Genomic DNA, 23,949 nt, shown 5'->3' with positions numbered 1-23,949 from the left:
TAATAACTCATTAGAATGTGGGGAACACACCTCCTGAATCTAACCATTAAGAAGATCAACAAAGAATAGTATGGGATGCTATGGAATGCTACACGCTGCATACTAATGTTATTGAGGATGTGAGTTACATCACAGAGGTCTAGGACCGGTCTATTTACGGGATCTCCTCCTGCCACCGTTTGCCTCCCACCGACCCGTGCGCTCTCATAGGGAGGGCCTCCTCAGGGTGCTGTCAGCCAAACAATGTCGGCTGGCGGCCCCCAAGGGGAGGGCCTTCTCTGTGGGGGCCCCTACCCTCTGGAACGAGCTTCCCCCAGGACTTTGTCAACTTCCTGATCTCCCGACCTTCTGCTGCGAGCTGAAGACGTATTTATTCTTCCACGCAGGACTGGCATAGAATTAGTATTATTATTCGTAATTTTAAATGGGGTTTTATGGTTTAATATATTTTAACTTAGGGGCCAAATTTAATAAGTTTTTATTAGTGTTTTTATTTGTATTGTATCTATTTATTGTTGGTTTTTTATCTGGCTGTGAACTGCCCTGAGTCCTTCGGGAGAAGGGCGGTATAGAAATTAAATTATTACATTACATTATATTATATTATAAAAATGATATTAGCCAATGAAAGAATTCATTCCAAACACAATATGTTTGAACTGTATATATAAAGCAACTTCCCACCTCTTTCCTCTTCAGGTGAGGCGCCCGTCCTCTCTCAGCTACATAAATAAAGAGGTTTTCATCGGTGAGTTCTAGTCCTTCCTTTGGTATGAAAGCCAGATGGGTGACCTTGGTTCAATCATTAGGAGACAATGAGTTTTAATCCTGCTTTGGGACTAGGGTTGTACATTTGTGTCTGTGTCTGTGTGTATATATAGACTAGACTAGATAAGATAAGATAAGAGAAGAGAAGAGAAGAGAAGAGAAGAGAAGAGAAGAGAAGAGAAGAGAAGAGAAGAGAAGAGAAGAGAAGAGAAGAGAAGAGAAGAGAATTTTTTATTGGCCAAGTGTGATTGGACACACAAGGAATTTGTCTTGGTGCATATGCTCTCAGTGTACATAAAAGAAAAGACACCTTCATCAAGGTACAACATTTACAACACAAATGATGGTCAGTATATCAATATAAATCATAAGGATTGCCAGCAACAAGTTATAGTCATACAGTCATAAGTGGAAAGAGATTGGTGATGGGAACTATGAAACGATTAATAGTAGTGTAGATTCAGTAAATAGTCTGACAGTATTGATGGAATTATTTGTTTAGCAGAGTGATGGCCTTCGGGAAAAAACTGTTCTTGTGTCTAGTTGTTCTGGTGTGCAGTGCTCTATAGCGTCGTTTTGAGGGTAGGAGTTGAAACAGTTTATGTCCAGGATGCGAGGGATCTGCAAATATTTCCCAGCCCTCTTTTTGACTCTTGCAGTATTCAGGTTCTCCATGGAAGGAATATGTGCACATAAATGCCATGGGGGTTTATGTAAAACATGTTGCAATGTGGGATGAGAATACATTTGATGTGGCAATTCCCATGAATTACTTTTGATAATCCAAGCCATCTGGACTCGGATTGTTTATAGAATTTGCTTCCTTCTTCCGTCTCCTCCTCTTCTCCTTCCTGGTTTCCTTTCCAAAGGGAAGAAGGAAACTTTTGGCTTGTGGCACTTTCTGTGGTTGCTTTGTGGTGCTCTCTCTTTTGGAGGCTCCAGGGACCCACATCAAACATCGGACATTTTTAACATGGAAGATATAAATTAATAAGATGAGCTGCTGCCTGTGAAAGGAGTTTAAAACCCGAGAAGTGACCCTGATGAGCCTCTCACACCAGCCAAACCTCTGCTAGATTTAGACAACTTGTTGATCAGCTGTGAGAAATATCCCTACCTTGTTTTAACGCAACCTACAGGGGTTGGCTTGTTCTTCGGTGGCCTCGTGCGTCATGCAGAGGAAGCCAGGATGGGGGGTTTCATCTAGTTATACAAATCCAGAGAGGGGGGGTCTAATTCTGTCCCAAATTAAAGGGGTGACGTGGGAAAGTCCTTGGATTCAGCCAAACACAAGGAGAACACGTGCATAAGAGCACAAACGTGCCTACCGTTCCTGTCCTATTGTTCTTTTCCTATATATATATATGCTTATACTTCCTTGTTTCTCCCCATATATATGTTTATATATTATATAATCTTTTTGTGTGATGCTTGTGTATATTGTTATGACAAAATTAAATAAATAAATAAACATGGAGGCATGAAGTCAAACGGACAGGAGGGACGTTGGAAAGCCATATTAGAAAGTTGGACTTCACAGGAAGATCAGCCAAAGCTGGCAACCAGCATCCAGCACAGAGAATGGGCCGATCCTCAGAGGGTCGATCCTCAGAAACTGAGTTTGAACATGGCTGGGAGAAAGACATGTCCATCGTCTGAAAAAAATTAAGAAATAAAATCAAATACAAACTTAAATGCAGATCCGAACTGTCCAAAAGGCCTTTTTCTGCTGTCAGTTTTTCTATGTTTCTGTGTTAAAGTGTCTGTGGGGAGTTTGCAGGGGAGACTCAGGGAAAACACTTGTGTGGTTTGTGGATCGGCTTTTCTTGAAAACCCAGCCACTCATTCAGCAGGTTGTGTGAACCAAGCGGCCCTTCCCTTTTCTTAACCCGGGTTGAGGTCTTGGCCTATTGTGGGAACGGAGTGAAGCCCCCACCTGGGGAGGATGCTGGGAGCTGCTCATCCCTGCAGGTCCTGAAGGGAAGTTAGAGAAATCTCGCTCACAAATCTGACAATAGCAGCCCCGAGACCCAGAGGAGGGAGGAGAGGGCTCCCCTTGTCTCGATGCCCTCAAGGGATGGTGTCCGGGCACTTTCCTTTGGATTGCTGCCCTGAGAGGGGCTGGGCTGGATGACCTCAAATTGCAAGTTTATCTCTGTGAGATTTCACCTGGCAGAATGTAAATCCCAGTGAGATAAAAGTTCTTTTGTGTGCAAACAAGCTGCATCCTGGTTGTTAGACCAAAACTCTCTTTCTCTGCCCTCCCCCAACCCCCTGCCTTGCCTATAAATGCCTCCGTTCCTTGTGGGTGGAGGAAAAGCCTGGAGACTCAGCAGACTTGCTACTCTAGGAGGCAAAGGGACAGGTGAGTGGGGCTTTCCCTCTTGTGGGCACCTGACAAGTGTGGCCCCTGCAGCAGATCCCTCCTGTATCTGTCTGTCTCCACCTGAAGGGACCTTTTGCAGGCGGCTGCAGGCAGTACGTATGTTCCAGCAGGGGATCTGTGGGAGATGGGGACCAAGGGATCTATCAGGGGATCTCTAGTGGGAAAGAGAGAGACCCAAAGGAGATCCTTTCTTAGGAACTGTGCCCCCCCGCCCCCCGCAACCATGACATGCCAGAGCAGTGTTCACTCTAACCCATTAAAGCCATTGGGAGACCAAGGAGGGAGAAATGGGGGCCAGATGTGAGACAAACTATGGAGCCTAGTGGTGATGGGGGTCCCCCTTCCTGAGAGGTTCCCCCTTCTTCATCGCCCCTTTTTGCTCTTCTCTGCAGGGAAGGAAAGAAGACCATGGAGCGATTCATCTTTCTGAGTCTCAGCTTGCTGGTGTGGCCCTGCAGCAGATCCCTCCTGTATCTGTCTGTCTCCACCTGAAGGACCTTTTGCAGGCGGCTGCAGGCAGTACGTATGTTCCAGCAGGGGATCTGTGGGAGATGGGGACCAAGGGATCTATCAGGGGATCTCTAGTGGGAAAGAGAGAGACCCAAAGGAGATCCTTTCTTAGGAACTGTGCCCCCCCGCCCCCCCCCCCCACGACATGCCAGAGCAGTGTTCACTCTAACCCATTAAAGCCATTGGGAGACCAAGGAGGGAGAAATGGGGGCCAGATGTGAGACAAACTATGGAGCCTAGTGGTGATGGGGGTCCCCCTTCCTGAGAGGTTCCCCCTTCTTCATCGCCCCTTTTTGCTCTTCTCTGCAGGGAAGGAAAGAAGACCATGGAGCGATTCATCTTTCTGAGTCTCAGCTTGCTGGTCGTGGCCCTCTCCCTAAGTGGTGAGTTCGAGCAGGGACTCTTATGGTCCAGAAATGCCAATTCTCTGACCTCTGAAGCCCCTCCTGATTTGATAGCCTTGCCCCCACCCCCAAATTATTTCATCGTGCGGGACTGGCCTAAGTGTAATTTTAATTGCAATTTTAAATGGATTTTTATGTCGGTCTATGACCGGTTTAGTTGATTTGGCCTATTAAATATTTGTTTTTAATTCTGTTTTAAACTTCTTGTTTGTATTTTGTGTTTTTAAATATGGCTGTAAACTGCCCTGAGTCCTTCGGGAGAAGGGCGGTATAGAAATTAAATTATAAATAAATAAATAAATAAATAAATAAATAAATAAATAAATAAATAAATAAATAAATAAATAACCTCTCCCAGAAGTTGCTTTTCTTCCAGTTTGACTTATGGTGCAATTTAGACCCCCACCTTCTCTCTCTGCTCCAGGACTCTTGGCAAGAGCTCCTGCTTTCCAGCCTGGTGCCCTCACTCCCCCCATCCCCCCACCCCCCCACCCCCCCACCCCCTCACCCCCGAGGCCAAATTGGCTCAGTTGGAGACTTGGGGCCCAAGTCCGCAAAGGTGCCTCTGATTCTTGAAGGATGTTTTCTGGCTTAGCAGAGTTCAGTGCATGATAGACGGATGGAAGTGAAACAGGTTCACCGAGGACTTGCCGCTTCAGGGAAATTAACCAAGACTAAACCTAACCAGGCTTTGGACAATTTGCAAATGTAGCCACTGTGTCTGTAATCCAAGTCAGATTTAGTTGATTCTCATCAAAGATGGTTAAGAATGTTCTGCAGACCCAGCTATCTCCCCCTCCCCCCTCCTCCTCTTCTCCTGTCCATCTTTTCATTGGGTTTCCTCTTTTCCCACCCAGGAAAAGCTGGAGCCGATCCCCAATGTCCCTTCGGTTGGTTCTTCTACAATGGGCAATGCTACAAAGTCTTCAGACAACGCAAGAGCTGGCATGAAGCAGAGGTTGGAAATGCTTGTGTGTCTGTGTATCTCTTAGGCCAGGCAGAGGAGAAGTCTAAGCAGAGCCTTGCAAAGCCCCCAGGTCCAGTGGTGGGATTCAGCCATTTCGCACCACTTCGGGAGAACCGGTTGTTAACTTTCTGAGCAGTTTGGCAAACTGGTTGTTGGAAGAAATCATGAGGGCAGAGAACCGGTTGTTAAATTATTTGAATCCCACCACTGCCCAAGTCCCACCCCCCAGCTATGATGAAATGGAGGGAGACAAGGTTGGGTGTATGAAAAGTGTACCATTATAGGTTAGTCTTTATAGGTTAGTTCCCATCACCAATCTCTTTCCACTTATGACTGTATGACCATAACTTGTTGCTGGCAATCCTTATGATTTATATTGATATATTGATCATCAATTGTGTTGTAAATGTTGTACCTTGATGAACGTATCTTTTCTTTTATGGACACTGAGAGCATCTGCACCAAGACAAATTCCTTGTGTGTCCAATCACACTTGGCCAATAAAAAATTCTATTCTATTCTATTCTATCTCCCCCTCCCCCCTCCTCCTCTTCTCCTGTCCATCTTTTCATTGGGTTTCCTCTTTTCCCACCCAGGAAAAGCTGGAGCCGATCCCCAATGTCCCTTCGGTTGGTTCTTCTACAATGGGCAATGCTACAAAGTCTTCAGACAACGCAAGAGCTGGCATGAAGCAGAGGTTGGAAATGTTTGTGTGTCTGTGTATCTCTTAGGCCAGGCAGAGGAGAAGTCTAAGCAGAGCCTTGCAAAGCCCCCAGGTCCAGTGGTGGGATTCAGCCATTTCGCACCACTTCAGGAGAACCGGTTGTTAACTTTCTGAGCAGTTTGGCAAACTGGTTGTTGGAAGAAATCATGAGGGCAGAGAACCGGTTGTTAAATTATTTGAATCCCACCACTGCCCAAGTCCCACCCCCCAGCTATGATGAAATGGAGGGAGACAAGGTTGGGTGTATGAAAAGTGTACCATTATAGGTTAGTCTTTATAGGTTAGTTCCCATCACCCATCTCTTTCCATTTATGACTGTATGACCATAACTTGTTGCTGGCAATCCTTATGATTTATATTGATATATTGATCATCAATTGTGTTGTAAATGTTGTACCTTGATGAACGTATCTTTTCTTTTATGTACACCGAGAGCAGATGCATCAAGACAAATTCCTTGTGTGTCCAATCACACCTGGCCGATAAAAAATTCTATTCTATTCTATTCTATTCTATTCTATTCTATTCTATTCTATTCTATTCTATTGTAACCTATGACTATCATTAAGTGTTGTACCTTATGATTCTTGATGAATGTATCTTTTCTTTTATGCACACTGAGAGCATATGCACCAAGACAAATTCCTTGTATGCCCAATCACACTTGGCCAATAAAGAATTCTATTCTATTCTATTCTATTCTATTCTATTCTATTCTATTCTATTGTAACCTATGACTATCATTAAGTGTTGTACCTTATGATTCTTGATGAATGTATCTTTTCTTATATGTACACTGAGAGCATATGCACCAAGACAAATTCCTTGTATGTCCAATCACACTTGGCCAATAAAGAATTCTATTCTATTCTATTCTATTCTATTCTATTCTATTCTATTCTATTCTATTCTATTCTATTGTAACCTATGACTATCATTAAGTGTTGTACCTTATGATTCTTGATGAATGTATCTTTTCTTATATGCACACTGAGAGCATATGCACCAAGACAAATTCCTTGTATGTCCAATCACACTTGGCCAATAAAAATTCTATTCTATTCTATTCTATTCAATTCTATTCTATTCTATTCTATTCTTCAATGCAATTCTTCCTCTGAGTCCACTTGAACTTCCCTTCTCCACTTTTTGAGCCAGGAGGAAACGGTGCCAGCAAAAGTTTTGCTGCCCTGGGCTGCTCATTCCTCCCCTGCCTCTGGGCACAAGATTGGCGGCTTTATAAAATCAATCCTAGAAAAAGATTGATATCAGAGAACGTTCACAAGAAAAATACGTATTGGAGTGGAGAAGGTGGATTGATTACGTTCAAAACAAGTATCGGACTAAAAAGTACCAAATAGTTTATGAATAACGTTATGAATGGCATCTATTAATGTATATGTTTAAATGGGAAAGGGGAGTTAAGGGGGTGTTGGAAGAGAGTGGATATGAGCTAGATTTTTGTGGTATTTTAACTTATGATTGATAAATGTTATACCCTGCATTTTGTTCTGGGAAATCTCGGGGGGGGGAGAGGGAGGAGGGAGGGGGAAGTGGGGGGAATAATGGTTTAAAAATTTGTTTTTTGTAAAACTTTTTCAATTAAAAAAAAAAGATTGGCGGCTTTATGGGGCCGATGAAGGGCACGGAATTGCAGCTCTCCTGGTTTGTTTTCCTCCACTCCTGCCATACATCTTCACCAATGCCCCTCCGAGATGTGTGTGTTTTTTTTAAAAAAAATTAGTTTTATCCCATATTTGTTATTTTTACAAATACCTCAAGACGGCCAATACGCACAATAGTCTTTCCTCCTTCTGTTTCCCACACAATCACAATTGCACACTGGCAGATAGGATAGCACTCCAGAGGGTCAACGTCATTGCCCAGAGAATCATTGGTTGCCCTCTCTCCTCTTTGGAAGAGTTGATAGCTCCTGCTGCCTTAAGAAAGTTCATTCTTAAAGATCCATCTCATCCTCGGCATCCTTTTTTTTTGTACTATTATCATCTGGCAGATGGTACAGGGTGATAAAAACAAGGACAAATAGGCTGAAAAACAGCTTCTATCCCAGGGCAGTAACTATATTGAATTCTACTGTATAGTGCAATATTAATGCAATTTCTGGTTCTTAATTTAATTGCATAGAATGTGAAAGATGTGTGTTTGTGTTTTATTTTTATAGTTATAATTTACACTGCAGATGACATTTCATTGTACGAGGTGCAATGACAATAAAGTAAGCTAAACTAAATTAAACTGATAGATGCATGAGTTCTAGGATGTATTGAAATGCCGGACAGTAGAATAGAATAGAATTCTTTATTGGCCAAGTGTGATTGGACACACAAGGAATTTGTCTTGGTGCATAGGCTCTCAGACTACATAAAAGAAAAGATACATTCATCAAGAATCATAAAGTACAACACTTGATGATAGTCGTAGGGTACAAATAAGCAATCAGGAAACAATCAATATTAATATAAATCGTAAGGGTACAAGCAACAAAGTTACAGTCATAGCAATAGCCCTTAGACTTATATACCGTTTCACAGGGCTTTACAGCCCCCTCTAAGTAGTTTACCTCTTGCCCCCAATAGTCTGGCTCCTTATTTTACCGACCTCGGAAGGATGGAAGGCTGAGTCAATCTTGAGCCAGTCAGCATCGAACTGCCTGACTGCTGGTTGCCAGTGACCAGCAGAAGTAGCCTGCAGTACTGCACTCTAACCACTGTGGCACCACGGCTCTCAACAGGTGGTGAGTGGGGTCTATAGAGCCCACTACCCAAAAGGCTGGTCCTTTGTTCAGTCTAGGGCCTTAATACGCTCTGTGTGTGTGTGTGTTGGAAATTCTAACTCGTGAAGCTGAAACAGGAATTGTTCAAAAACTGCATATTGAGTGATGGCAGTATTTGCACAACATTGAAAAATCGAAGAAATCCCTAAAGAGTGACTAAGAAAATATTAGATTGTGCAGAAATGAGTAGATTAACACTAGCAATTAAAGAGAAGGAAGAATCTGATTACTATAATATACGGGGGTTATCATTAGTTAGAAAATGAATATGGATAAAAAGTATAAAATTAAATAATTTAGGAAGAGAAATGTTATATTAGGGAAGAGAAATGTTATATTAGGAGATACGTTAAGATGTAATGTCAAAATAAGAATAGATGTATTTAAAGAGTTCGGTGGTAAGCAATAACACACACAAAAATTGTACTCAGATGACACACTGACTAATGAATGATGTAATGTTTGTTTTAAAGGGAAAAAATAAAAAAACTTTTACAAAAAATAAAATAAAATCAGGTCCCTGCCCTTTTCTTTTTTTTTTTCTTTTTTTTTTTTATTCAAAAAGTTTTACAAAATTTTTTTTCCCCCTTTCCCCCCCTCCTCCCCCCTCCCTTCGCAACCCCCCTCCCCCCCCCGACTTCCCGGAACGAGCACAAGGTATAGTTAAAAGTAAAACAAACATATGCTAAAAAGTTTTCGTCCCAATTAATTATACCCCTACAATCATCAATTCCTAACTTCCCCCAAAAGCAATCAAAAATAATACATCATAATCATTCAAAAACAGTCTGATAACTCTTAGTCTGATATCTCGTTGAATATAGTCAATCCATTTTTCCATTCCTTTAAGTATCTTTCTTGCGTATTGTCTTTCAAAAAGGCTGATATCTTCGCCATCTCAGCCAAATTGGCAACTTTCAATATCCATTCTTGTATTGTTGGTACTTCTTTTTTCTTCCAATATTGTCCTATTAGTAATCTTGCTGCAGTTATTAGATTTAAAATCAATTTAGTCTCAATTACTGTACAATCCGTAATAATTCCCAACAAGAAAAATTGCAGGAACTTTATCTTCTTTTCAGAACATTTTGTAAAATCCACCAAATTTTTATCCAAAAGGCCTTTATGTCCTTACAAGTCCACCAAATGTGAAAATATGTAGCGTCATCACAATTACATCTCCAACATTTTGCTTGCATTTCTGGATACATACACGATAATTTTTTAGGATCTAGATGCCATCTATAAAACATTTTATAAAACTTTTCCTCAGATTCTGTGCCTCGTGAATTTAACATTTCTAACCCAAATTCTTTCCCACGTTTCCAATAATATTGGCTCCTGAAAGTTTTGAGCCCACTTTATCATACAGTCCTTTACCAAGTCCCTTTCAGAATCTATTTCAAGTAACACATTATACAATCTCTTTATATGCTCCTGAGACTGATTTCTAATTTGCTTTAGCAAATTTCCCTCGTTCTGCTCTATACCAATTTTTGATCTCCTTCCATCTAGCATGTAATTGCTCATATTGAAACCAAGTATAATTTTTCCCTTCCTCTCTTAATACTTGCAGAGATTTTAACTGCAAATTACCTCTTTCAGTATACAAAAGATCTTTATATGTAATCATTTCCTGATTCTGTTCTATGTTTATATTTTCTACTGTATGTCTAGGACATGCCCATATAGGAACCTTATAATTTAGTTTATAAGAGTATTTTCTCCAAACACGCAGAAGGGCATTTCTTAGCACATGATTTTTAAAGGCCTTATCCACTTTTTTGTCATAAATTAAATATGCATGCCATCCATATAACAAATCATAACCTTCTATATTCAAAATTCTATCCTCTGTTAAATTAAACCAATCACTTATTGCAGAGAGAGCAGCTGCTTCATAATATAATTTAAAATTAGGCATTTTAAACCTCCCTTTCCGAGAATCTTGAATTATTTTCATTTTAACCCTAGCTTTTTACCTTCCCATATAAATTTGTTAATTCCTTCTGCCATTCCTCAAGATTCTTATCTTTCTTAATTATTGGTATCATCTGAAAGAGGAATAAAAATCTAGGTAAAACATTCATTTTAATAGCAGCAATTCTCCCAGCAAAGATAATTGCAATTTTTCCAAACAATCAACTCCTTCTGAACTTTTGCCATAAAACCTCATAGTTATTCTTATACAATTTCACATTTGATGACGTAATATAAACCCTAAATACTTAACCTTCTTTACAATTTCAAATCCTGTTACTTCCTCTAGTTTTTCTTTCTGTTGTCTGGCCATATTTTTATTATCACTTTTGTCTTTTCTGATTTACCTTAAACCCTGAGACATTCCCATATTGATCAATTATTTCCAACAAAGATTTACTAGAATTTATAGGGTTTGTTAAAGTAATCACCAAATCATCTGCAAAAGCTCTTAACTTATATTCATACTGTCTAACTCTAATTCCTCTATCTCCTTTACTTCTCGTATTTTATCCAATAATGGTTCTAGAGTTAAAATAAACAATAATGGTGATAAAGGACATCCCTGTCTTGTTCCTTTCGCAATCTTAAAAGGTTCTGTTAAGCTACCATTGATTATAATCTGTGCTGTTTGCTCTCCATAAATTGCCCTAATTATTCTTAAAAAACCATCTCCAAATTGCATCTTTTCTATTAATTTAAATAAAAAATCCCAATGCAATCGATCAAAAGCTTTCTCTGCATCGAGAAAAATAAATGCTGCTGGAATAAAATTTTTCTTTTCTAAGTACTCCAGTAAATTAACAATCTGCCTAACATTATTCCTCATCTGTCTCCCTTTTATAAATCCAGATTGATCATTATGAATTCTTCGCTGCAGAATCAACATTAATCTATTAGCTATTATTTTAACAAAATCTTATAATCATTATTTAAAAGTGAGATTGGCCTATAATTCCCAGGTTTAGAACAATCCTGTTCCTCTTTTGGTATCAATGAAATAAAGAGGTTCTCCATGAGGGGAATTCTCCTAGTTGTATCTGATTAAATAATTCCTTAAGTGGACCTAACATCTCATCCTGTAAATTCCTATAATAACTAACTGTAAGCCCATCCATACCAGGAGTTTTCCCCATTTTAATTGTTTAATTACCAAAATAATTTCTTCCGAGGTTATAGGCGATTCAATTCATCCGTTTGTTCTAAAGTTAAATTTTTAACCTTATATTCCTTCAAATAATTATCAATATCCCTATTCAATATATTATCTTTAAGATATAAATTTGTATAATATTCTAAAAAGCTTTTTAATTTTATCCTGTTGATATCTCTCTTTACCTTTGTATTCTATTTTTCTATAGTACGTTGTTTTGTCTTTTCCTTAAAGTGTATGCTAACCACCTACCAGGTCTATTTGCATTACAAAAGTATTATGTTTGGCATATTGTATATTTGTTGCCACCTGATCAGCCATTATCATATTAAATTGATTCTGTAGTAACTTTATTGCATCTTTAAGTTTTTGATCATGTGGGTTATGTATTAATAATTGTTGTTTCTTATAGATTTCCTCTTCTAAATACCTACGCTGTCTTTGTTGCTTATTTCTCTGTCTATTATTAAGATATATTAATACACCTCTCATAAAAGCTTTACTGCAGTCCCAAACCATTTCTATCGATGTTTCATTATTCAAATTATAATCAAAAAATTCTTTCATCTGCTTTTTACATTGATTTACATTATCCTGATATCTAAACAAATTTTCATTTAATCTCCAAGTTCTTCTACCCTCTTTTCCATATTGCAATTCCATCCAAACAGGACTATGATCAGACAAACATCTTGGAAATATCTTAGTTTTCTTCACCCTAAAAAGCAAATCATTAGAAATTAAAATAAAATCAATACGTGAGAAGGATTGATGCCTATCAGAGAAAAAAGTATAGTCTCTTTCCTCCAGATTCCGCAGTCTCCATACATCTCTTAACTCAAAATCTTCTATCATATCAAAAAAGGATTTAGGCAGCTTTGCATGTGCAGGTATCTTCTTGGAAGAAGTTCTCTTGTCCTTTCGTGTATCTATTACTCCATTCCAATCTCCCAATATAATACACGATTTATAATCCCATAGGATCAACTTATCATATAACATTCTATAAAATTTTTCTTGTTGCTGGTTGGGTGCATATATACCAAGCAAGAGAGTCCTTTTTGTTTCTATTGTAAGTTCAATAGCAATATATCTTCCATAAATATCTGCCTCTATTAACTTGGCTGGTATATCTTTTCTCAAATAAACCACTATGCCATGTTTTTTCTCCAAAGCTGAAGCAACAAAATGTTTACCTAACTTTGAGTTTATTAGGTACTTTTGATCTGATAATTTAATATGCGTTTCTTGTAAGCAAATAACATCATTTTAAATTGTTTCAAATAATGAAATATTTTCTTCTCTTCTGAGCTGAGTTCAAACCATTGACATTCCAAGTCAAGATTTTATTTGCCATTACTGGGCTGCTGAAGCCTTTGGGCAATCAACTGAAGATCGTCCTCCCGTATCTTCGGCCGTGCTCCTCCCACCGCTTCTGTAGCAGAGTCCTGAACTTTACTTTGAGTTTGTTGCTCCTTTTCTTTACGCTTAAGGGCTCCCCTCGTCAGTCTTTGTTCTTGTGGTTGTTCCTCTGATGGTAACATCACTGGAATCACCTCAGCTTCCACACCCATTTGAGTCTCTTGAATTCTTTTTTCTATTATTTCTATTTCAAATTTCAGCACTGTAGAAAGAAAATCTTTGGCCTTAAGCACTGTGTCAATACGATATCTTCTTCCCTGATAATACACTGTCAAGCCAACTGGAACCTCCCATCTAAATTGAATCTGGTATTTCTTAAGTTCTTGTGTAAAAAATGTAAAGTCTTTTCTATCCCTTAACATCTTGGGAGGGATCTCTTTCAAAACCTTCAACTCCTGTTCCCCTATTTTCAAGTTTTTCTGAAAAGCAACTTGCAAAATTTGATTCCTCACTGTTCTTTTCAAAAAATAAACCACAATGTCTCTAGGAAGTTTCTTTTGCCTAGCAATCCAAGAATTAACTCTATAAATTTTGTCAATTTGATAAGCAACCTCTTGTGGATCAAGTTCAATAAATTCAGCCAGAGCTTCTGATAAAATTTTTTTTAAATCTTCCCCTTTGTCTTCATTCAAACCTCTAATTCTCAGAGCTCCTTCCATCATTCTATACTGCATCACCACCACTTGATCTTCATTTTTATCCAATTTGATTTGCATTCCCCATTCTATTTTCTATTTGTTGATTTGACTGAACAATTTCTTGCACCTCCTCCTCCACCACCTCCAGTCTTTTTGCCAAACCTTGAAAAGCCATTAAGATATCTTCTCTTATTTTTTTATTATTCTCTTTTATTTCTTCTCTTATTTTCTCATTATTATCCATAATCTCCTTAAACCTTTCTTCAGACACTTTCCCTTGCTCTTTAATCAGATCTTCTAAAGCTGGTTCAGAACCCCTTCTGCCCCCAGTCTTAGGTGGTTTAGTAGCCATTTCAGTTTTAAAATTCACAAAATATAAGTCTAGAAACTTCTCTTCTCCCCTTTAAGTATAGGAGAGCTCAGTTCACTTCATTAAAATCCACATAACATTTCTTATCTTCTTAGTTGCACAGACTGTTTAAAATTCCATTCATCATTTTCACTCCCGTTCAAGCGCCATCTTAGAGTCAATTAGAACAAAGGAAAAAAAAAATTCTCTTTTTTAGAAAGTAGAAGTCAGGAAATCAAAAATACTTGCAATCCAATAATCGTCCGCTTGCACTCATTCCGTCTGCTTAAAGAGATCCATAAAGATAAGACAATTAGCAGAGATGGACACCTTCTTCTTTTCCTGCTTTTGCAGACACGCACTGAAGTCGGAGATGGCAGAATTATTTATGGGACCCATCGACCCTTCGAAGCTCTGCTTAATTAAAACAAAGCCTCTGGGGAGGTCTACCAACATTCCTGCGCTCTTATCTTTCCTCTTTCATCCAGAGAAAAAGATTAAAGCCGGCTTTTCCTGGCTTTTACGATGTTCAGTGCGGAGCCCCTTTAATTAGGGCTCAGCGAAGAGGTGGAGCCACCCGGAAGTCCCTGCCCTTTTCTTTTCTCACATGCACCAATGCAGAAACAGAGGCAACCTGGTCCTTCTCTACTGAACAAATAGACAACTTTCTCTGTTGTTGTTCTCTCCCAGATGTGCTGCAGGCAACAGGAGGAAGGCAGCCACCTCGCCTCCATCCACAGCTGGGAAGAGTCATGGTTCGTGGCCAGAGTGGTCTCCCAGAATGTGTATCTTTTCAATGTCTGGATCGGACTGAGTGATCCAGAGAAAGTAGGTCCTTTCTGATGCTAAACTTTATGGATTCACCTGGACTGTTGCAAAGGGGTTTTATTGACGAATCCTCCAATGGGAGATAGAGAATTCTCTGTTGCATGATCTTGCCTTGGACAACACCATAGAAAATAGAAAACATTTACTCCTATCTTCTCTCTCTCTCTCTCTCTTCCCTTACCAAATCCTTCCTGCCCCATTGAAGGACTGACTGCTGTCTTTAAAGCCCCAAAGGGATGGATCCTGTCCTGGCCCCCATCTCAGCATCAGGGCCTTCCTTCTGTGGGATATAAGAAAATTCAAAAATAAAATAGTACGTAGGTATATAGGTTAGAAATGCATATAAGTGAAGATTTAATCTTGCTTAGGCAGAGGGTTGGACTGGATGGCCTGCAGGGTCCCTTCCAGCTCTATTATGCTGTTAAATTTGTTAGGCATTATTCTGCTTTAAGATGGTTGGAGAAAAGACATGCTGAAAGTAAACCAGTATGTAACAATGTTGTGTTAGAATAGATCCTCTTTTGTTTGAGGCCCGTTAGAAAGATGCCCTGCTGGAGACGACTTCCGGTGTCCAGCGGCAACGGTCATCTGGAGGCTTCTCCTGCCCCCAGTGCCCGAATCCGGCCGCCGCCGAGGCCCTCAGGGGCCAGGTGTTCCGAAAAGGACACCTGCCGCACGGACGGCTCGCCAGGGTCTCCCAGCCGACATACAGGACTGGGGGACCGATGCTGGCGCCCTAGGCTCGGCGGGGTTTGGAGGCCACGGGCCACGGCCATTACTTTGGTCGTGCCACGCTGTGCCCGTGACACCGGGCTTTGGATTTATAACTGCAGCAGCCTGGTGGTGAACAGGAACGGAGAAGAATTGAGGAATGGAGAAGGAAGGGATATCGCGCGAGTGGAGTGCTCCGGAGTGCGGGGGTTTTTCTCCCTGCGGTTGGAAGGAGCACGAGTCATTCTGGAGAGAGGAGAACTTAAAATAAGAAGATTACCGGTTTTGTGGAGCTCTGGAGAGAAGAGGTGATGGAGAAATTTAGGAGGGAGGTTTGAGGCCCCCTCCTCTGGGGAACAGTGGTGAGTCCAGCTTCCGCCTTCACTATGAGAATCTTGATGACATCACTTCCCTTCGGCTTCCTGGTTGACTAACTGTACTCTGGACTCGTTGCTCCTGTGAGTGCCCCCTGGTGGATCCGGAGGAAATAACAAGGATACTGTGCTTGCCTGAGGATTTTGTATTTTTTTTTTCAAATGGCAAAGGTCAGAGACCAACTGCTGGAGAGATGGAGAGAATTCTGGAAAAGTTATCTAATATGGACAAGAAATTGGATGATTTGCAAAGAGGCCAAACGGAAATAAGAGTAGAAATTGTGATTATCCAAAAGGATTTAAAGGATACTCAACAAGTCTCAGCAGAAAACAAGCAGAAAGTGGAAGGTCTGGAGGGTGAGATGCGGCAGTGCAGAAAAGAGAGGAGCGACAGGCAATGCTGTGCTTGGACTACAGATGGATAAAATGTCTTATTTCCTTAGGTTTCAAAATTTGGAAGAAGTGGACCAAGAAGATTTGAGAGATGTTGTGACTAAATTGTTGGGAGAATTTCTTGGGAGAGGTGTTGATTTCATGAATTGGGATGTGGATCGAGTTTATAGAGTTAACTCACAATATGCACGCATGCAGTTCCCAGAGAGGTTCATGTCAAATTTGTGAGAAGAGAGACGAGAGATGAAATTCTTAGAAAACATAGGAGTGGGGCACTGATTTACAGGGGCAGGGAGATAGCCATTCTGAGGCAGATTCCCAGACAGGTACGTGAAATGAGAAAGAAATATTACTTTTTGTCAAGCAAATTGTACCAGAAGGGAGTGGGCTTCAGATGGCTGATGCCAGAGGGATTGATGATTTTCCGGGAGGGCATTACGAAAAAAATTAGTACAATTGCGGAGGCTACGGCCTACGTGGAGGAACACAAAGCCCTCCTGGAATCAGATGACCCAGGAATTGAAGAAGGGGAGGTTATAGACCATGGGGCGGAGGCGGCTGCCGCTGTTGCGGCCCTGGAGTTGGGTCAGGCTGAACCCAGAGTTCTGAGATCCAAAACTAGGAAGTGATAAAGATATTTGGTATTCTGTTGGTTTTCCTTATTCTTTTTTGTACGATATTCTGTTTATTCTTGACCCTTCTTTATTGCGTATCTAAGATTTGTAAACTTAGCTACTTCGTGTCACCTGCTTGCCATATGGCTGTTGTATGTGTTAAAAAATTTGAGTTAAATTCTTATCTAGGATAAGAAAAATGAAAATTTACCATACCTGATATGTATTTGTATAAACCTTTTTTGACCAATAAAAACTTTTTGAATTAAAAAAGAAAGATGCCCTGCTCAGGAGACATTCATTAATACCAAGGCAATAGAGATAAGAAAAGGCCATGCGTGCAAAATACTTTATGGGTATATAGTTATGGGGAGATGTTGATATTAGAGAAAATGTCATTAGAGAAAGAGATGATGACCCCCACCCTGTCAAAGATCTCAGAGTTTTCATATCAAGTGATCTAAGTGCCAAAGCCCACTGTAATTACATTGCAAAAAAGGCATTAAGAGTTGTAAACCTAATCTTATGTAGCTTCTTCTCCAGAAACACTATACTACTAACCAGAGCTTACAAAACATTTGCTAGACCAATTCTTGAATACAGCTCGCCTGTCTGGAACCCTCAGCACATTTCTGACATCAATACAACTAAACGTGTCCAGAAATATTTTACAAGAAGAGTTCTCCATTCCTCTGAATACAACAAAAAACTTATGCCACCAGACTTGAAATCCTGGGTTTAGAAAATTTAGAACTACGTCGCCTTTGACATGACCTAAGTTTAACTCATAGAATCATCTATTACAATGCCCTTCCTGTCAAAGACTACTTCAGCTTCAATCGCAACAATACACGAGCACACAATAGATTTAAGCTTAATGTTAACTGCTCCAATCTTGATTGTAGAAAATATGACTTCAGTAACAGAGTTGTTAATGCCTGGAACACACTACCTGACTCTGTGGTCTCTTCCCAAAATCCCCAAAGCTTCAACCAAAAACTGTCTACTATTGACCTCACCCCATTCCTAAGAGGACCATAAGGGGCGTGCATAAGAGCACAAACGTGCCTACCGTTCCTGTCCTATTGTTTCCTTTCGTTATATCCAATTAATATAGTTATTACATACTCATACTCATATACAGCATATGCTTATATATTGTATAATTATTTCATGCTTATGCTTATATATACTGTGTGACAAAATAAATAAATAAAATAAAATAAAATGATGTTGTCTCTGAAGGCACCACGGATTAGTGGTGATCGGTCACTGGATCTGATGTAGGAGGGGCCTGGGAGGGCTCTCCTTTCCTCCCCCTTTTTATTTTTATGCAGAAATTCCTCGTTTCTGTTACCGGCAGCCTTCGATCTTCTGCTCTGTTGCATTTTCAATTCCTGAAAAATGCTTGACGGTATACAAAGAAGGGGAGTTTCCTTGGAGTTGAGCTCAGCTCCTAGTGACTTTGTGAATAGAAATCTTAATTTCTGGCAACAACAGAGGAGTAGTCTGCCCACCCCCCCCGCCTTAACTAACTAACTAACTAACTAACTAAATCTAGGATTATTTTCCATTCCTAAGTGTCCCAATTCCCAATAGCCCTGGGGTTTTGCTGGTGGTCCCCCACCCAAAGACTCACTGACTTCATTTGAGTTTTTGACATCAATCAGTATCACCCAGAGCTATCTTCATGGAGACCTCCAGGTAGGTTGCTTCTGTTTCTTCCCTTGGATCTCCTGATTGTCACCTATCCAAGCATTCATCAAATTTAATTCTGCTTAGCTGTTCCCGATCAACCGAGATGGATTAGACAGATGGAGGGAGGGACGGAGGGAGGGAGGGAGAGTCTATTTGCTCTGGCCCTTGAAACCTACCAGCTCTCTGCCTCTGGGCCCTGAGTAGCCAGAGCCCCTCCTCAGTTGGCTAACGTGGCTTCTCTGCCATTCTAGCAACGCACCTGGGTGTGGAGTGATGGCTCCAGCTTCCGCTACAGATCCTGGAAACGAGGAGAACCCAATAACCTCTTCTGGAACGAGTACTGCATTGAACTGTGGAGCTTCTCAGGTAAGCCAAGGTGGAGGGAAGGGAGCTGAAGGTGCTTCCCACAAGCGGGACCCTTCTGGAAACCCTCATCCCTTGGCCACTGATGACCTTTGTTGACCCCTTGGACCTCTGAGCTGCCACAGTCCTACGCTCTGCACAGACAAGGGAACCCAAAACGTCCATGGGACACACCATTCAACGTGAAAGCCAGGCTTTCTGCACACACTCAAGCTGTAGGCCCAAATTATTCCAGGGCCATCAGCTCATAATTAAATGCACAAGCTGCATCTTCACCTACTTCCTCAGGCCATCATCGTCCGAGGACATTTGGGTTGGCATGGTCCTATATTATCAAATGTCTATCCCATTGCAGTGAGATCAATCTCAGCCACTTTTAGCGTGTATAGAAGAGAAATAGAAATAGAAATAGAAATCAAGACTCAGTCCAATTATAAACCAATCACAAGAACATTCTAAAAACATTCTAAAAACTCTACGGTCTAGAGGTTAAGGCACCAGATTAGAAAGGGAGAGACGGTGAGTTCTAGTCCCACTCTAGCCACGAAAGCTGGCTGGGTGACGTTGGGCCAGTCACCATGAGACCATGAGTTCTAGTCCCACTTGAGGCACAAAAGCCAGCTGGGTGACTGGGGTAATCACTAGGAGACAGTGAGTTCTATTTATTTATTTATTTATTTAATCAAATTTTTATACCGCCCTATCTCCCGAAGGACTCAGGGCGGTTTACAGCCCGATAAAAAATACAAATATAATACAAGATAAAACACTAATTAAAAAACTTATTTAAATAGGCCAAAATTTAAAATGACAATTAAGATGATAAAACCCCATTAAAATTAAATTTAAAAATTAAAATTCTAGTCCAGTTCTGCACAGATAAATAGATGTGTTTTAAGCTCGCGGCGGAAGGTTCGAAGGTCAGGAAGTTGACGGAGTCCTGGGGGAAGTTCATTCCAGAGGGTGGGAGCCCCCACAGAGAAGGCCCTTCCCCTGGGTGTCGCCAGTCGGCACTGCCTGGCAGACGGCACCCTAAGGAGTCCCTCCCTGTGAGAGCACACAGGTCGGTGGGAGGCAATCGGTGGCAGCAGACGGTCCCATAACTAGCCCGGCCCTAAGCCATGGAGCGCTTTGAAGATGGTTACCAAAACCTTGAAGCGCACCCGGAAGGCCACAGGCAGCCAGTGCAGTCTGCGCAGGAGAGGTGTCACATGGGAGCCACGAGAGGCTCCCTCTATCACCCGCGCAGCCGCATTCTGGACTAACTGGAGCCTCCGGGTGCTCCTCAAGGGAAGCCCCATGTAGAGAGCATTGCAGTAATCCAGGCGAGATGTCACGAGAGCATGAGTGACCATGCATAGGGCATCCCGGTCCAGGAAGGGGCGCAACTGGCGAACCAGGCAAACCTGGTAAAAAGCTCTCCTGGAGACGGCCGTCAAATGGTCTTCAAAGGACAGCCGTCCATCCAGGAGAACGCCCAAGTTCTAGTCCTGTTTTAGGCACGAAAGCCAGTTGGGTGATCAAAATTTCTCTTTTGCTACCCAGGGTATCTCAGGTGGAACGATCAGCGTTGCAGATCCCGGCGTTATTTCATCTGCAAGTTCCAGCCACAGGGTGAGGGAAGCACCTGGTGAAGTCTGGAGAGGCAAGGAAGCCCCCCTGCCTGCCAAAATCTCCCCTCTGCACCCCCATCGCTTCATGGGTGCTTTCTGTAGCTTCGATCTGACTTTGCTCCTCCTGGTGGGCCAGAAGATCAGATAAAAATCTATCCAGCATGACTTGGCCTCCTTCATTCTGCAGAGGTCAGAAGCTCCAGACCCCGAATCTCCTGCATGGATGCCAAGGCTTGGCTTTAAGGGGTATTTGGGTGAGGTGTCTCATTGTCCCACTGATGCTACAATGCTTTCTTGCATGTGGAGCTCATGTCCTGACCCAAGTCAGACCTTAAGCAGGGTCTGTTCATTTATCACTTATCCCAGGGTCAAAGGACCCACCAATGGTGCAGGTGAACTCCAGCCCAGCCCTCAGTCCGGCTCCATAAACTAAATCCTAGCCGACCCATGTGGCAAAGAGGGAAGTAGCAAAACCCATAAGTCCAGAGTCCCAACACCCGAAGAACTGTCAGAGAGTCAAGTCCAAAGTTACTTCAGAAAGAGTGCAGAGAAGAGCAACACAGATAATCAGGGGACTGGAGGCTAAAACATACGATAAACGGTGGCTGGAATTGGGTCTGTCTAATCTAATGAAAAGGAGGACCAGGGGTGACATGATTGCAGCCTTCCGATATTTAAGGAGCTGCCCCAAAGAAGAAAGGGCCGATCTATTCTCCAAAGCACCTGAAGGCAGGACAAGAAGCAACGGGTGGAACCTCATCAAGGAGAGAAGCAACCTGGAACTGAGGAGAAATTTCCTGACGGTCAGAACAATTAACTAGGGGAACTACTTGCCTCCAAAAGTTGTAAATGCTCCAACACTGGAAGTTTATAAGAAGAGACTGAGCTGCCACTCGACTGAAATGGTATAGGGTCTCCTGCCTGAGAAGGGGGTTGGGCTAGAAGACCTCCAAGGTCCCTTCCAACTCTGCCCACAAGCAAAGTCTGAGGTTCAGAGTCCCAAAACACAGTCCAGAATTCAAGGAACAGGAGCCCAGGGAAGCCAGGAAAGTGCAACCCAAAATGAGCAGGATTTCCTGACAAATACACCTTACCCAGCTGTTCCTTGGGAGGAGAGGTGGGGCTGCTTCCTCACAAGCAGCCTTGCTGACCTCCTCTGTGTCTCCTTCCACTCTGCTTTCCTCACCCGTAGATCAAACGGGGGAGGCAGCTGTTCATCGTCCGAGGGGGTCTGGAGCCTGTCATCTCACTGGCCGTGTCCAGCTGCACTCCTGCAGGCGGCTGTCCGTCAGATTGGCCTCCCGACTGCCAGATGGCCCTGGGACTGCCTCGTCCTCAACCCCTGGAGTCTCCACTTATTTGGAGATGACCATGTCCTCCCCGTCAGACAGCCCCAGTTCCAATTCCTCAGGCATGAAAGCCAGTTGGGTGACTTTGGGCCAATCACCAGGAGACTGAGAGTTCTAGTCCTGCCTTAGGCATGAAAGCCAGTTGGGTGACTTTGGGCCAATCACCAGGAGACTGAGAGTTCTAGTCCTGCCTTAGGCATGAAAGCCAGTTGGGTGACTTTGGGCCAATCACCAGGAGACTGAGAGTTCTAGTCCTGCCTTAGGCATGAAAGCCAGTTGGGTGACTTTGGGCCTGTTACCAAGAGACTGAGAGTTTCTATTTATTTATTTTGTCAAACACAACAATATATATAATCATGAAATAACCACACAAATTGGATACAACCAAAGGGAACATTAGGACAGGGACGGTAGGCATGCTGGTGCTCTTATGCACGCCCCTTACAGACCTCTTAGGAATGGGGTGAGGTCAGCAGTAGACAGTCTAAGGTTAAAGTTTTGGGGATTTTGTGATGAGACCACGGAGTCAGGTAGTGCATTCCAGGCATTAACAACTCTGTTACTGAACTACAGTTCTAGTCCTGCCTTAGGCATGAAAGCCAATTGGGTGACTTTGGGCCACTCACACTAGAACTCACGAGTTCTTGGGACTAAGACTGTATGTGTCTTTGGGCAAGTGTGCAGGCATACATCTGCATATGTGTGTTCATAAATGTGGTTTTATGTAAAACATTTTGCAATATGAGATGAGAAGGCTTTTGACGTGGTAATTCCCGCAAATGACATTTGATCCAATCCAGCCTTGGATTGCTTGAAGTTTTCGCTTCCTTGTTCCTTCTCCACTTCTCCTTCCTGGTTTTCTTTTCAAAGGGAAGAAGACCCACTTTTGGGGCTCTGCCTCTGGGTCTCACAATGCTTTGTGGGGCTCTCTTGTTCAATTGTTAACAATAAGCTTGCCGACCACTGGTTTTAAAAAGTCCTTGCTGCTCTGGGAATTTGGGAGATCCTTGTTAAGTGGCCCAAGATCCTGAATAAACCGTACCTTGTTGCCGTCAGAGTTCAATTGCATCCCCGGGATAGCTACAACTGGAAGGTTTTCCATGGGTGCAGCTATAATGATTTCATTGAAATATGAATCCCGACCCATTGAAACATCGGATACTTTAAAAAAAATGGAAGAAGTAAATTAATAAAATGAGCTGCTCCCCACGAAGGGAGAAACCTCCTCAAGTGATGGTTTGGAGCCTCTGACACCAGCAAAACTTTGTCAAGATTCGCACAACATGTTGATCAGCTCGGAGAAATACTTTGAGTGGTGTTAACACAAATCACAAAGCTTCTTTAGTTTCTCGGTGGCTTAGTGTGTCATGCAGAGGAAGCCAGGAACAGCAGCAAAACCCATCTTCCTAACCTGGGTTGAGGTCTTGGCCTATTGTGGCAATGTAGTGAAGGCCTCCCTTAGGAGGATGCTGGGAGCAGTTTGTCTCTGCAAGTGGCATGGATAAATATTCTCCTTCATCGTACATTGATCTGAACTTTTATAACACATTAGCAAACTTATTAGAATGTGGGGAACACACCTCCTGAATATGAGCATGAAGAAGATAGAATAGAAAATTAGAATAGAATAGAATAGAATAGAATAGAATAGAATAGAATAGAATAGAATAGAATAGAATAGAATAGAATAGAATAGAATAGAATAGAATTTTTTTATTGGCCAAGTGTGATTGGACACACAAGGAATTTGTCTTGGTGCATAAGCTCTCAGTGTACATAAAAGAAAAGATACCTTCATCAAGGTACAACACTTAGGGTACAAATTTAATACTTAACGATACAACACTTAATGATAATCATAGGGTACAAATAAGCAATCAGGAAACAATCAATATCAATATAAATCATACT

At 41.7% G+C, this 23,949-nt stretch overlaps 1 protein-coding gene across 1 annotated transcript; it reads left to right on the top strand.

Moving 5' to 3' along the window:
* Positions 1-3,096: 3,096 nt before the first annotated feature.
* On the top strand, positions 3,097-20,808 carry LOC131202417 (C-type lectin lectoxin-Lio1-like). The gene is made up of 6 exons (XM_058191366.1): positions 3,097-3,133; positions 3,974-4,047; positions 4,926-5,026; positions 14,786-14,923; positions 18,965-19,079; positions 20,622-20,808. The coding sequence occupies exons 2-6, from the start codon at positions 3,990-3,992 to the stop codon at positions 20,708-20,710; spliced, it is 501 nt and encodes a 166-aa protein (XP_058047349.1). The 5' UTR covers positions 3,097-3,133; positions 3,974-3,989; the 3' UTR covers positions 20,711-20,808.
* The last annotated feature ends 3,141 nt before the right edge of the window (positions 20,809-23,949 follow it).

The sequence above is a fragment of the Ahaetulla prasina genome, chromosome 7 (genome assembly GCF_028640845.1).
Source record: "Ahaetulla prasina isolate Xishuangbanna chromosome 7, ASM2864084v1, whole genome shotgun sequence".
NCBI lineage: Eukaryota > Metazoa > Chordata > Lepidosauria > Squamata > Colubridae > Ahaetulla > Ahaetulla prasina.
This window is presented reverse-complemented; position numbering and strand designations above follow the sequence as displayed.

Coding starts and splice junctions, on each gene's coding strand:
- LOC131202417 (XM_058191366.1), top strand. CDS start 3,990: ATGGAGCGATTCATCTTTCTGAGTCTCAGCTTGCTGGTCGTGGCCCTC. Junction 5,027..14,785: donor AGAGCTGGCATGAAGCAGAG/GTTGGAAATGCT, acceptor GTTCTCTCCCAG/ATGTGCTGCAGGCAACAGGA. Junction 14,924..18,964: donor GACTGAGTGATCCAGAGAAA/GTAGGTCCTTTC, acceptor CTGCCATTCTAG/CAACGCACCTGGGTGTGGAG.